This window comes from Amborella trichopoda, chromosome 8 (genome assembly GCF_054954075.1).
Source record: "Amborella trichopoda isolate Santa Cruz 75 chromosome 8, AtrichopodaSantaCruz75HAP2 v2.0, whole genome shotgun sequence".
Lineage (NCBI taxonomy): Eukaryota > Viridiplantae > Streptophyta > Magnoliopsida > Amborellales > Amborellaceae > Amborella > Amborella trichopoda.
Genome location: NC_142343.1, coordinates 27,609,288 through 27,624,604, shown reverse-complemented (window position 1 = coordinate 27,624,604; position 15,317 = coordinate 27,609,288). Strand labels below are relative to the sequence as shown.

At 34.4% G+C, this 15,317-nt stretch overlaps 2 protein-coding genes across 2 annotated transcripts in view; one reads left to right on the top strand and one right to left on the bottom strand.

Annotated features, from left to right (window-relative positions):
• The first annotated feature begins 5,687 nt into the window (after positions 1 to 5,687).
• On the top strand, positions 5,688 to 7,768 carry LOC18433101 (tetraspanin-3). Its single transcript, XM_011624628.3, has 2 exons — positions 5,688 to 6,333; positions 7,202 to 7,768. Exons 1-2 carry the CDS (start codon positions 5,821 to 5,823, stop codon positions 7,547 to 7,549), a joined length of 861 nt encoding a protein of 286 aa, XP_011622930.1. The 5' UTR covers positions 5,688 to 5,820; the 3' UTR covers positions 7,550 to 7,768.
• Positions 7,769 to 12,793: 5,025 nt separating this feature from the next.
• Positions 12,794 to 15,317, bottom strand: part of LOC18433102 (dynamin-2A) — a 33,319-nt gene continuing 30,795 nt past the window's right edge. The window contains exon 22 of the mRNA XM_006843198.4: positions 12,794 to 13,636. Coding sequence (XP_006843261.1) covers positions 13,395 to 13,636 — 242 coding nt within the window. The 3' untranslated portion in view covers positions 12,794 to 13,394. The remainder of the gene's footprint in view (positions 13,637 to 15,317) is intronic.

Here is a 15,317-nt window from a genome sequence, read left to right as displayed (position 1 = left end):
GCAATGGCAAATTTGAAATTTTCTCAAAAGTACAATGGTATTTTGGAGGCTAGTGTCTTGAAACTTTATTTATAGAGTGTCATTGTCTTTTAGTTAAAATTTCAATTTTACCCCTTATGGAGATGACAAAAGTACCCTTTGTATTGTAATAATATTTATAAAATTGCCCTATAAAGGTAACCTTTGTACTTTAAAGGTTTAGACTACAAAATTAGTAAATACATCCTTCACAACTCTCTTTATCTTGAACCTTTGTACTTTGAAGGTTTGTAAACTTTAGATTATCTATATATATATATATATATATATATATATATATATATATATATATATATAGGAAAAAGCTGGGATTAGCCCACTAGCTATATATATAGGAAAAAGCTAGGATTAGCCCACTAGCTCATATGAACATATAAGCCCAACGGTCCGGATTGAATCTAGACCGATCTAACAATCATGGATGTCCAGTAGTGTTTTAATTTTAATTTTTTTTCTACAAATCCAAATCACTTGAAAGTTTAGGAGTGTGTTCATCAAAAACAGTTGAATCTTCAAAACATATCAAAAACATATTTTACATGAAATGAATTAACCAAAATACCACCAAAATATTTCGGGGGTATTTTGATCATTTATTTTTTATAAATAATTTTTTTTTATATTTTTATTAGGTGCACCTTGATGAGAAGAACACACGCCTAAAATTTCAAGTAATTTAGATTTGTAGAAAAAAATTAAAATTCAAATACGAAATAAAGTCGTGACTGTTAGATCGGCCTAAATTCATCCGAGTCGTTAGGCTCATATATTCATGTGAGCTAATGGGCTAATCCCAACTGTTTCTATATATATATATTTGTAATCTAATCTTTACAACCCTTAAAATTACAAAGGTTCAAGATAGAGAGAGTTCTGAAGGGTTGATTTACTAATTTTGTAGTTTATTTTTTTAGAAAAGTTACTTTATTGATATTTTCATCATTAAGTAAGGACAACTTTGTAAATATTATTATAGGACAATTAGTATTTTGTCATCTCTATAAAGGGTAAAGTTGAAATTTTTACTAAAAGACCAGTGCACTCTACAAATAAAATTCCATGACACTAACTTCCAAAATGCCATTGTACTTTTGTAAAAATTTCAAATTTGCCCATACTTCACAGTTAAGCTACCTATTAAGATAATTTTTTTAAAAAAACATAATCATCTTTTTAATATATACACACATCACATCCCCGTCTAACTTTAACCTTTTAACCTTTGTATTTTGAAGGATTGTTAACTCTTGACAAACTTATATATATATATATATATATATATATATATATATATATATATATATATATATATATATATATATATATATATATATATATATATATATATATATATATATATATATAAAAGTTTGTCTATCTATATGGAAAAAGTTTATATAAGGATGCAACCTTATAATGTAGAACTACGGATGCACCTTAAAATCCATCCGCTTTGATTGATCATCTCGACATCGAAACGTATGGCCATGAAAAATAAAAAGATTCTTAAGTCTCAGAAATAGTGCATTTTACAACATATCATCTGTACTGTCCATTTTCAAGATTTTTATATGTTCATAGATCTACTTGATTTTAACCATTTTTTAAATTTAAAATTTTATAATTAGATATAAAAATAGATTTTGAGATAATCCTAAGAACATTTTACATCAAAATTATATACCTTGATAAAATTTGAAGGTGCACCTTACCTCTACAGCTACGGTGCATCCGTATGCCAACTACACCCTCTATATATATAAAGGGTGTGTTTTCTATAAGGTTGCAACCTTAAACAATCCAATTAAGGCACATATCTAAAATTTATCATAACATATAATTTTGGTGTAAAACATTCTTAGATTATATAAAAATCTATTTTCATATCTAACTATAAAATTTTAGACTTAAAAAATGATTAAAATCAAGTAGATTTATAAACATACGAAAAGCTTGGAAATGGACGGTCTAGATAATGTGTTACAAGATGCATTATTTTTGGAACTAAAAATATTTTTTTATTCATTTTCATTAATCATGATATCGAGATGATCAATTAGAGGGTTTTTCAATAGTAAAACATCTTTTTCTGATGGATTTTTTAGTCTACATTTTAAGTTTGCAACCTTATATAAACTTTTTCCATATATAAATTCCTTGTGTCTTCATCTCTCCCTAGACATGGTGGTAACATTTCAAGTAAAATCTGTAATATCCCGAAAAAATAATCAAAAGATGCTCTCTCATAAATTAGGCTGCCAGAGAAAGTAGATATTCTTGGAGCACCATATGGAAGATTCAATATTATCCTCATGACAAATGATGGACATATTGGACCAGTAGTTATGATTGCCAATATGAGCTCTCCCGTCCATGCCAAGATTCATCTCATATGGATTGAAAGTTTGCTAAAAGATAAGAATAAGGCTCGGGCTGGCCTGAGTCCCTATAAGGCCGGCATGGCCCGAACCAGCTCTGGCCCATGGCCGGCCCTACCCCTATCACTGGCAAGGCTAAATAATAATTTAAGCAAAAATAAAGAGAAAAAGAGAGCTGGGCCAGGCTAAACTTGGTCGGACATATCATTACTCTGACCCGGCCGGGCCCTTAGGCCACATTTTATGGACCAGACCCTATATTTTTAGGGCCTGACAGGGCCAGGTCAAGTTTATGGGCCCATTGCCATCACTACAGCAAGCTATTAGAATTTCAGTTGAGTCCCCTCCGATTCCCTTCAATACTTTGATAAGGCTAAGTTTTTTTTAAAAAGAAAATTGTTTCATGCCGACTAGATGTAAATAAGTGGTCCATCTCAAAACAATTGTAATTAACGGTCCAATGTTTTTTTAATATGATTATTATTTTTAATTTTCAAAAAAAATAAATCACATTCATAATCTCCATGTAGATTATATATTCTCTAAAAAAAAATCAAATTATATTTAAAAATATATTTATTGCCACGCCCACATTTCTACGGTATGCGTGCTCGCCGCCTAGAAACCGGATCCTTTTTTTAATTTTTGTTTATCAATTTTGTAACTCTATTTACCTTGGAATTACTTGATCCATCACTCCACGCCTCCTCTTTCTTAACGGTTGGTTGGGTTAATATCGGTCAGTAGACACGCCACGACAAAACAAAGAAAGAAAAGAGGGCAGGCAGGACCCACACTCAACCTCCACGCGGACGTGCATCACCATCAATAAAGTACACATCTCTTTCACGTCACTACGATGGTCGGTGCTAAAACACAAACTAATGTAAAATGTCATTTTTGTTCAAACTGCCTATTACGAAGAGCATCTTTATTAAAAAGTTAATAGACAATTACAAAATAATGAGGGTGTGGATTGTATAGAGCTGAGGCTCTAAACATTCAAAGTAAAGCACACCTTCAAATAGCGTCGAGAAATGTGGTTTTAATATTAAAAATCTTTGTGATAGTCATAAAATCTATTTTTATTTTTTATTATAAAATTTAAAGCTTCAAAAATAGTGTAGATTCAATAGATAAGTGAAAACTTGAAAATCTTAACGGTCTAAAAATGTATCACAAGATGCACTATTTTCAAAACTTGAAATCCATTTTTTTTCTCATGTCCATGCATATTGATGTCAAGATGAGAGAATATTTGGGCATCAAAACAACCTCTTCTAGTGAAAATTTTTAAGTGGGCTCTAATTTGATTGATTAGAGCTTAGGAATATGTAAACTTTTTCCAATAAGAATCTTTCAATAAATTCAAATATTTTTTAAATTTATTGAAAAAATTTATGATAATTATCCAAAAAAATTTCCCGAGTATGATATGGGATATCCTCACTTTTGATAGCAGTACTACGGTCACAATTTCATTTTGAAAAAAATACAATAAAGATCATTTATCATTGGTACAAGGTGTTCACAATTAATCTTGACCATTGGATGTGAAATTGGATGATTGCATTTATTCCATTGACCATGCTCAAAGTTTAAAAAAAAAAATTCGAACCTTACGATACATCTAAGCCATCAGATTTCACATCGAATGGTTGTGACTAATTTGTGACCTCTTGTACTAAAGATAATTGGTCTCTTCGTATACAAACCCTTTTATTTTCTATATTTACTTAGGACGGGGATATCTCACTTTTGATGGTAGTACTCCGGTCACAATTTTATTTTCTATATTTACTTAGAAGTGGGATATATCATTATCAATAATATCCGCACTTTTCTCTCGGTGTATGAAAGCCTTGCGGAAAAATTAAGGAAATGTATTTTTGCAACCAAATAATGCATTTTTGACGTCCAAAAACCTTACTTAGCTTTTCCTTACAATAAAATTATAAAATTTGAAGCACACAAGGTACAACTAAGTTTGTAAATACACATTCCAGATAATATGCTAAAAATTGTATTATTTTTACTACAACTATTTTTCTGAAAACTATTTTCAAAGTCATGGTGATCGATGCGAGGGTCTCACGCAACAAAAAACTACAATTTACTATAAAGTTTGAACTCGAGTTCTGTTTCATAAAGTTTAGGCTTTATGTTCGGTAGGGCCGGATATGGGCCTGGTGAGAAACAAAGAAAAAAAAACAGCGCCTGGGCCACATAGTGTGGCTCGTAGGCCAGGCAAGTGCCGGCCCGGTTCAGCCCGGTCCTTTTTTTTTTTTTTCTTTTTTATTCGATTCTTATTTATTTTTAGATTGGACCAGCTCGGCCTAGCCCAGAAGGCCCAAACAAATCTAAAACGCTCTATGGGGACAAGGTCGAAACCAGTGTTGTCAGATTCGCTTTGCTTCAGCTGAAGAGGCTGAAGACTTCGGATTTTAGGCTTGGACCGAAGCGAAGCAAAACCTGCTGCTTTGGTCAGCTTTGAGCCACTTAGGTCCAGCTTCAGTCAAAACAAAGAAATGTCTCTATAACAATATTTTTTTCTTTATTTTTAAATTTTTTTATTATTTATGTAAGGGTGTGGTTTGTATAGATTCAAAGCTCTAAACAATCAAATTAAAGCACACCTTCAAATAGTATAGAGAAATGTGGTTTCAATACTGAAAATCTTAGCCTTAAAATACATTTTTGTCTTCAATTATAAAATTTGAAGCTTCAAAAGTAGTGTAGATCTAGCAGAACAATGAAAACTTGAAAATTGAGGGTCCAAAAATGCGCTACAAGATGAAACTTGAAATCTATGTTTTTCTCATGTCCATGTATGTATCTTGATGTCCAGATGATCAATTTGAGGATATTTGAGCATCAAAACAACCTCTTATAGTGAAAGTTTTGAGTTGGGCTCTAATTTGATAGTTCATATCCTCGATTTTATATAAACTTTTTTCTTTATGTAAATATATATAATTTATTTTTATTAAATTTTAAAAAAATCATAAGTCTTTTGCTGTCAAATTACCTAATTACTTCATTTTTCTCACAAACCAAAAAAAGATTTCGAAGCAAATCCGACGATATTGGGCCAGAACGATGCTAGCGGGGCTTAGTCCGGGCCCCCTGCCACCCTTAATGCTCGCCCATGTGCAGAAGAGCCAAAGGCCTTACTCTGTATTATATATTTCCTCGAAAACGACATCGCTGCATAACCATCTGTCCTTCCATAACCCTTTAAAAGTAGAGAGTAAGAGAGACAGAGAACAGGAGTGGAATCTCTCTCCCTCTGCAACACCATCCACAATCATGGGTAGATCCTTCAATTACTGAACTTGCAGGCGACCAGAAAAAGAAAGAAGGATAAGGAGAAACTCAAAAAAGAAGAAGAAGAAGAGTGGACATGTTTAAAGCAACCAATGGGCTCATAGGAGCCATAAACTTCATAATCTTCCTCATATCAATCCCCATTTTAGGAGGTGGAATATGGCTGAGCACCAAGGCTAACACTGATTGCCTGAGATTTCTGCAATGGCCCATCATCATAATAGGCCTTTGCCTCATGGTTCTCTCTCTTGCTGGTTTCGTGGGCGCCTGTTATCGAATCTCCTGGCTCTTGTGGCTCTATCTCTTTCTCATGTTCTTCGTCATCGTCGCGCTAGTTGGCTTCACGATTTTCGCCTTCGCTGTTACTTCGCGGGGATCTGGTCGACCTATGATGAACAGGGCTTATTATGACTACAGTCTCTCTGATTACTCAGGGTGGTTAAAGGACAGAGTTTCGGATCCTGAGTATTGGGAGAAGATCGTTTCTTGTATTAGGGATGCCAAGGTTTGCCAGAAAATGGGTAGGTATTATGGTTATATGCCTGAAACAGCTGATGAATTTTACAGAAGGCATCTCAGTCCCATCGAGGTATCTTTTCTTTCACTATTTTTTGGTTCTGTTTTCTATTTTTGTATTTCTTGTATTTGATTTTCCTTTAATGACTATAGTTTTTTTTCTCTCTTCATTGCTTCTCTGTTTATGAAGATGGGTGATTGATTTTCCTTACTTCTTTACAGGGCATCCCAAAACATGGTTCCTTTTGCTCTTTTTTTTTCTTTTTGTCTTTTGGATATTGGTTCTTTGATTGCATCTTTCCTACTCTGTGATCCATCTTTAGTGGACTTGTTCGTTTTCTTGTAGTTTAAATGATGATGAACACTTATTATGTATATTAATGATCTAGAATTGCGGTCCTTTTATTCTCAAAATTACTTTAAATGATGAGAAACACATGTTACTATTAGTAAATCTACTATGAACCACAGAGAGGGGTTTAGGGAAAGTTCACAAGCTTTGAAACACCCCTCTTTGTTAGTTTCTGAACTACTTTCAATGGAGAAAGCTGGAATATTTAGATACTAATACAGATTCAAGAAGATTCAATTGAATGTTAAATTCATGTCGAAAATATTCTCCTCGACTGTTGGTGGGATTCGTGCCACCATAAGTAGAGACTGTAGAGTTTTGGAGGACCTTTTGCTCTCTCTAGAATTTAATAGAAGGAGAGCTCTTGAACACATTGATGGGCTTCATGGGAACATCAATCCAGTGCTGCAAAGAGCTTCTCTCTCTATAATGGAATCCCCTCAAAAATTAGTCTTCTTCTTTGTGTATGTTTTATGAATCTATCCAACTCTTCTAGTAAGAACACAGTTTTTGACAGTTTTGATTTTTAATTTGAGAGAGAGAGTCAACTTTAGAGTTGAATTTAACCAGTAAGCGTGGATTTTGGCAGTCGGGTTGCTGCAAGCCACCGACGGTGTGCGGGTACATGTACATCAACGAGACGACGTGGGATCAGAGTGGCGGCACCATGGGCTATGGTGACCTGGACTGCTCCCGGTGGAACAATGACCAGTCTCAGCTGTGCTATACTTGCAACTCATGCAAGGCAGCAGTCCTCGCCAACCTGAAGCACGACTGGCGGAAGGTCGCAGTCCTCAACATTGTGATGCTTATTGTACTGGTCATAGTCTACGTCATTGCCCTCGCTGCATTCCGAAACAACCGCAGGATCGATAACGATGAGCCGCAGGGCGTGAACCGCATGACCAAGGCCCAGCCATCCAGGATCCATTTCTAACCATATATATCTTCCTTTTAATTTTCTCTTCATACCCTATACTCGTCCGTAAACATATATGTTTTATTTCTTTTCAAGCTTCTGTATAATTACCCTTTTCTTATCTGTAGTTTCTTTGGGTTTTCTTCATTTTTCTTTTTTTTTCTGAACAATACCACTCTTGATATGTATATGTTTTGTATCATAACTCGGTCCTAATGCCATTCTGTTGTTTTTCCCCTCTTTTCTTCCCTGTGCCTCTCCTCTCCCCTCCTCTCCTCTCTGCAATCTTTCTTCTTTCCTCATCTCTACTACTCTATGTGGTTTACAACTCTTCAAGGTCTTCTATTAGTTATCTGTTCTCTTATTTCTTATGTAACCCCTTACCTTTAATTTTTCATTTAATCAGTTCTTCCTAGATTAACAGAGGAGCTTAATCCCAGTGTTTTTTTTTTTTCCTCCTTTAGGTGGGTTTTGTACATTAGGAAAAAAAAAAAGGGGAACCAATTTTGTGGATATTCCGACTATTTTGGTTTTGATGTACCTGGATTTTTTTTATTTTTTGGTTTGAATGTTGATATTTGTCCTAATAATTGAGTGTTTCTTTATTCCCTCCTCATCCATGGTTGTTTTCTCTTTCTTTTTTATATGGTCCACCCGACCCTTTTTTTAATGGCATATAAGGCCATGCACCCTTAAAAAATAGAATTTAAAACTTGATCATCAAAGAGGTCTTGAATTCAATCATGAATATGTAGGAGTGGAGAAAGAGTAGTGGGGGAGGGAACAAGGGCGTATTGGAATCGATGCGGTCTTCGTCCCACAAAAGAAAAAGTGATCTTATTGAGGATGCATCCATGACATATTTCATTTGGCCCTAGCAAGAGCCTCACTTTAGCACATAGTACTAGACCTGGTACTTTCACAATATGGAAGTAGGTCTAGCAAGGAGCTAGGCCAGGGTTGGCCTACCCCAGGTTGGCCTTACTATGGAGGCCTTATTATTGTTAGGTTTTAGCCAAGGCTATGGCCCATGGCCTTGTTAGATACAGGACTCGGAGAAAAAGGGATTGAAATAGGGAAATTATCAAAAATATACTTTAATTTTTGGATTGTTGGAAATAAACTTCAAACTTTCCAAAACCTTATTCATATTCTTTTTTTTCACTTTTTGTATTTTTTTTTTTTTTACCAAAATAATTTTCATGATAGTCTTAGAACCGTGTAGACATTGCGGTAGATTCACTACTGTGATGGTTATGGGCGATTTAGGCTTTTGAGGTATCATGACAATTAAAAAGCCGTGATGGTCATTGAGAGACTTCACGACACTTAAATTAGAACCGTGATAGTCCAATAAATCATGGTGGTTAAATTAGAACCGTGATAGTCCAATAAATCATTATAGTTCTTTAAGTGTCATGATGCTTTAGAACTGCATTTGACTTACAACCCGTCATGACCATCATGGTTTCAATAGACTGTGATGCGTTCACAGTTCTAAGACTACTATGAAGTCTAGTTTTGTCTACTCATCCAAAAAAGGGGTATGGATGAGTTTTTGGAAATTTTTCAAAGTTAAGATATATTTTTTATAATTTCCCCTTAAAATAAAAAGAAAAAAAGGGAATATTATATATTCTTTAGAAAAAGTTTAATAAGGATGCTACCTTATAATGTAGAACTACGGATGCCTATCAAAAATCCATCGGAAAATTTAGTTTTAATGTTGAAAAACCCTTTGATTGATCATCTCGACATCGAGATGTATGACAATGAAAAATAAAAAGATTTTAAGTCTCAGAAATAGTGTATTTTATAGCATATTATCTACACCGTCCATTTTCAAGATTTTTATATATTTATAGATCTATGTGATTTTAACCATTTTTGAAATTTAAAATTTTATAATTAGATATAAAAGTAGATTTTGAGATAATCTTAAGAACATTTTACATCAAAATTATATATCATGATAAAATTTGAAAGTGCACCTTACCTCTACACCTACGGATGCATCCGTATGCAAACTGCACCCTATATTCTTTTACAGGGGGAATCGACCCCAAAAGTTGAGATATCTAGATGCTCTATGCATGCAAAGAAGTCTACAGCATAAACATAAAATATCTTTTCACCATGCCTGCAAAGGAGTCTACAGCATAAACATAAAAGATCTTTTCGCTATATCAAAAAATCAGTTTTCTTTTCTATGTTTTAGTATCTACAGAATAAACATTGAAACCCCATCTTGCGTAATAGGAAACACTATGTACTATTAGATTCGAACACTTTTATCTTTTCAAAATGAACTTCCACCTCTGCCCTGCAATTTTCTACATCAAAACAAGAAACAAATATCCAAAGAAAGTACACGAAAAACAATAAAATAAATAAAAGGCAAACTAATCCCAATTTCAATCTCCTGAAACATAATAAAGTACAAAATAGAGTACACTAAGCTTGACCTCAAGCTTGCAGCATTTGATGCATCCTTCATAAACCTTCTGAAAACTTGATGGAGTTGCATATATCGTTGAGGCAATTTTCCTATTTCAATGAATCAATTATTAACCGGCGAAGTTTGTATAAGGCGCCTATGTAGAAGCAAGGCATATCTCTAAATTTGCTTGGAGATGTAGTTTCAGTATTAGAAACGTTATAATGACTTGAAATCTAGTTTTTTCTGTATTTATTAAATTTAAAATTTCAAAAATGATACAGTTCAAGCTAGTCTATAAACAATCTAAAATAGAAAAAATAAATAGTATTGATAACTTGGTACAAGATGCATTATTTGTTGGAGTTGAAACTCTTTTTTTCCTTCATATCCACGCATCTAGATGTCGAGATGATCAATTTGAGGGTTCTCCAACTTCGTAACAATCTCTTCTAGAGGATTTTTTAGGTTCACCTTACTTCTATAGTATGAGGTTGCAACCTTATATAAACTTTCTTGCAACCTCATATAAACTTTCTCCATTAATAAAAACACTTGTGAAATTTGTAAGTGGAAACTCTAGAACAACAAGCATAGTCATGATTTCTCTTTGAACTCCTCTGGCAAGTCACTCTATTCAAAAAATTCTCTACCCAATTTTGCCCTTGACATTTGGGATTAGCTTAAGTTACTTAGCGAGTTCCATTGATCCTTAAGTTGATATTTCATGCCAGATCTCATGGGATATATCATTGTAACGATTGATTTTTACAAAATATATTTTTTTGACAAGGTAGATTCAAAAACTCTTCTTTGATTTCATTTATGTTCTCTTTAATTTATGAGAAAGTATACAAAGAGACTATTTATGTTTTGTACAAAGATGTCACAATCACTTTTGTCCATTGGATTTCAAAATGAGTGGTTGTAAGAGTGTCATTGAAAATACCTAAAGTTTAAAAAAACATTATCCCATTCCATGACTAATTCTAGGCCGTCCAATTTGACATCTAATGAGTAGGAGTAATTGCGACTTCCTTGTAATAAAGATAAATAGTCTCATGGTATACAACCCCTTAATTTATTGATTCACAACATTCATGATCAATGCAATATATCAGAGTGGGTTATGGGGGCATTGTGATAGATGGATTTTTTGAATTTCTAATACCACTTGATGTAGAAAGAGGGAAAAGCAAAATAGAATAACTTAAAAAGTATATGAAAGGGAGAATATACCATTTCTATGGGTCGAAGCAAGGTTTAGGATATTCCACCCTCTTAAACTGCAAGTCAGTTTACGCAAATAAAAAATAAAAAATTTTACAAGATTCGAAAGTCAGGTCGTCTTCAAGACTTCATGGAAGAAAATTCAAAACCTTTCCTTGCACCATTAGAGACATTAACCAACATCAAATCCTAACCTTTTGTCTTCTCAAAGTTAGATTTCCAACTTAAAAATAATTAATATAAATCAAGTGACTTAAATCTCAATTTTGTAAGAAAATATAAATAAAATAAAAAATAAAAATCCCTTGATGCATTAGGATCCAACCAAATCGATCTGTCTTTGAAGGTACAAGTTTTATTAGTCTTTTTTTAATAGGTTTATTTAATTGTTTTCTTTACTAATATCTTCATATTTTTAGACATCCAATTTGAAATTGATTATTTTTTAATTCCTAAAACCACTAAATTCCCAAAAACTGTAACCCTGAACTGTAGCAACCATATTGGCCTAGTAAACTCTAGTACACCACTTGTAATCCATAATCCCTAGGAAACGACCAAATAAAATAGACCGTGTAAATTCCTAGAACCTTATTTCTACAAACAATGTTAAAAAGAAAACATTGATTTTAAGTTTGTAAAGGCGCATTTATTATCATTAAGTGAACAATGTTAAAGAAAAAAATGATTTAAAGGTTATAACCTTCTATCATCTCGACAACAAGATATAAATATGAAAAAAAAACAAAACGTTGAATCCCGTAAATAGTATATTTTACAACACATTATCTAAACCATCTATTTTCAAGATTCTCGTATGTTTATAGATCTATTTGATTTTAACCTTGTATGAAGTTTAAATTTTTTTAATTAAATATACAAATATATTTTGTAATAATTCTGATGATTTTTTACATCAACATTACATGCTATGACAAAATTTGGAGGTGCACCTTAATTGGATCGTTTAAGGTTGCAACCTTATAGAAACCACACCCTTCAAATTTTCGGATCATACAAATTCCACAAGCACAATTTTATAAAATATTATTTTCATCGTGTTACAATAGCAAATGGACACGAAATTACTTCCCGCGCGTATGGTATTTGTATAATTCTAGGGGTGGCAATCGGGGCGGGTAGAGCCGCCAAGTCCATGTGTTGGACCCAATGGATCAAGTTCGAGTCAAACACTTGGACCCAACAGGTAACAATCATCACAACCCGATATAAAATATATATAAATTAATTTTTATCTTTATAATTTCTAGACCCAAGTCTGGATCAGGTACGGGTCCAAAGGTCTTGGACCCCATCCAGGTCCAGTTCCATGTGAAATTAAGTCGGACCGGATCAACAAGGACCCAACCCAACCCATTGCTACCCGATTCTTTCGGACTATACGCTATATGTCCATTCTTTCACATGCACATTTCGCTCCTGCATCTTTTTCTTCACATCTTCTCTTCCATCCCACCACATTGTAATCTAGCGCTCATAGAGCAACCTAGATTTAGGCTGTACTGTCAACTCCACAAAGTCCCTTAAAAAGGTCTCCACTTCTTTAAATCTATAAACGGATCACAAAGCAATTATTTTGCTAAAACAGGAATTAATAAGTTTGTGCTTAGATTTGACAACTAGGCAAAATATACCGTTTACATGAAATTCAAGAGAATGCCCAAACGCTCATGTCTGGAATGGAAAACTTGCTCAAAATACTAGCAGCCCCAAGAGAAGGAGAGTTAAAATGAGTGAAACGAAATTAACTTTACAAGCAGAAGCACATAGGAGAGAGAGAGAGAGTTTGCTCAGGAGGGGTTTCAGGATATCTCAAGCTCCTCACACCAAAAGAATAAGAAGATGAACAAAAATTCTACATCCTACAAATTTCTCACCACAGAAGTCCCAAAAAAGAAGAATACAAAATATTACGAGAAACAAGGAATGAGTGCCCAGCGCTCGCAGCCCCCATTGGGATTTCAAGCAAGCCTTGAAATCCATAATAGAAAAAGACAGATATAACACTGGAAAGTCCTAAGATCACAAGCCTACTCTCCTCGGAATTCCAAACACTGGCACTCCACACCAGAGACATCGATAACAGGGGCAAGTGAAAAACCCACGCAGCACCAAAGCACCCAAATGAACGAATATATATAATAGAGGGATAAGAATTGACCAATTTTTGTTGTTCTAGTATCTACCAGTTGGAGGGGGAGGAGGCGGCAAACGATTGGGTGTGCGTCGGCTGCTTGAGTTGGGGTTGGAGCTGGAATCACCATTCTGAGCAGGGTCACTGTAACGTCGGCTGTGGCCATTGCCAGAAAACCTCGACTCCCCCAAGGAGTTGGAGTGGTCCACTGGTCCATTTGCAGCTGCATCAAATGCTGATCTCCACTCATCATTACCCGACAAACCGGTCCTTGGGCTGCTCACTGAGAATTTTAATGCCCAAAATCAGAATAATATGGACGTGCCAGGTCTAACTAATGGGAATCATGTAATAGCAAACCTCACAATCTCCTAAGATATAAGCTACAAGAGAGTCTACTTACAAGAAATTCATATGCATAGTGGGTGTGTAAATAACCAGCCAGAATTCAGAAAAAAAATAACCAGCAAGTCCTTGTGCTTCCAAAGGGCCGCAAACTTGGAATTTGACCCTTTAATATTATGTGGGGCATTAGAAGGAACAAAATCCAGAATCATCAAGGGCTAACAATCTCAACATTTATAGAGTTCATGATACACACAGAACTTATCAGTATATCCTGGCTGTGGTCAAGAAAAAGTTTCAAGTTTAACTCCGAGTGCAGCATGGTGGGGGACCCAAGTCCCTGAGAAGTAGATGGCTTACTAAGACTGCACCTGAGTTTACAAACTCTTGATCATTCAATAGGACACGGGAACTCGGACTGCAGCTGAGTTTACAAACTCTTGATCATTCAATAGGACACGGGAACTCGACTCTAGGGGAACCACCTACTCTTCTCTATGGCCTCTGGCTGTTAAAACCATTTTTACTATGGAGCCATGATTTTTCGTTTTGATCATATTAACAAAAAGGTGTGGTTTGTATAGAGCCGAGGCTCTAAGCAATCAAAGTAAAGTGCACCTTCAAATAGTGTCAAGAAATGTGATTTCAATACTGGAAATCTTTGTGATAGCCTTAAAATACATTTTTATCTTTAATTATAAAATTTAAAGCTTCAAGAATAGTGTAGATCGAGCAGATCAATGAAAACTTGAAAATCTTGAAAATCGACGGTCAAAAAATGCATTACAATATGCATTATTTTCAAATTTTGAAATCCATTTTTTTATCATGTCCATGCATCTTGATGTCGAGATGATCACTTCGATGATATTTGGGCATCAAAACAACCTCCTCTAGTGAAAGTTTTGAGGTACGCTCTAATTTGATTATTTAGAGCCTCGGCTCTATATAAACTTTTTCCTTAACAAAATATTCCATTACTATAATAGCAGTATAAAGAATAAAAAATTAAAAAAATAGAAATAAAAAGGGTAAAGAGATGTCAAGGCAACATCTTAGGATTCCGACATTGAAACTATGTCACCTACAGTGACTCTTGAAGAACCCCTTCACTAGCAAGGTATCAACCTCTTGGTTAGCTCTATGGTTGTCAGGATCTCGCAACCTGGGTGGCAATCCTACTGCTGAATCTCGCTCCAGAGCTCCAGAAAAGGGATCTTCAAGAGATCTCGATTTTTAAATTTTGGCATCTCGATCCCTACTGTTAGGTACCACGATCCCCATTGTTTGGGATCTCAATTATAACTTAAAGATCAAGATAACGACCAAATTGATGATTTCCTCCAACTAGCAGTGTAATTATACTTCTGACATAATTGCATTACTTGTTGGTTACAAATGAAGGGATCCTATTAAAAGAGTATATATAGTCCTAGATATAAAGACCAAGAGAAAAATCACCAAAAAGATGAAATCGAGATCCCAAAAGGTCGGAATCCAGATCCCTGCCATTTGGGGATCTCTATCGTCAACATATATGCTTTTTTTTTGATAAAGTTTAACTTTTAAATTATAAATAAAAAAAGTACGGAGTTTAGGGGAGAAATGCTTTCCACAGG

Bases quoted from the DNA above. Each gene is read 5' to 3' on its own strand.
- LOC18433101 (XM_011624628.3), top strand. From the start codon at position 5,821: ATGTTTAAAGCAACCAATGGGCTCATAGGAGCCATAAACTTCATAATC. The intron at 6,334-7,201 runs GTATCTTTTCTT...GGATTTTGGCAG, and splicing joins GGCATCTCAGTCCCATCGAG to TCGGGTTGCTGCAAGCCACC.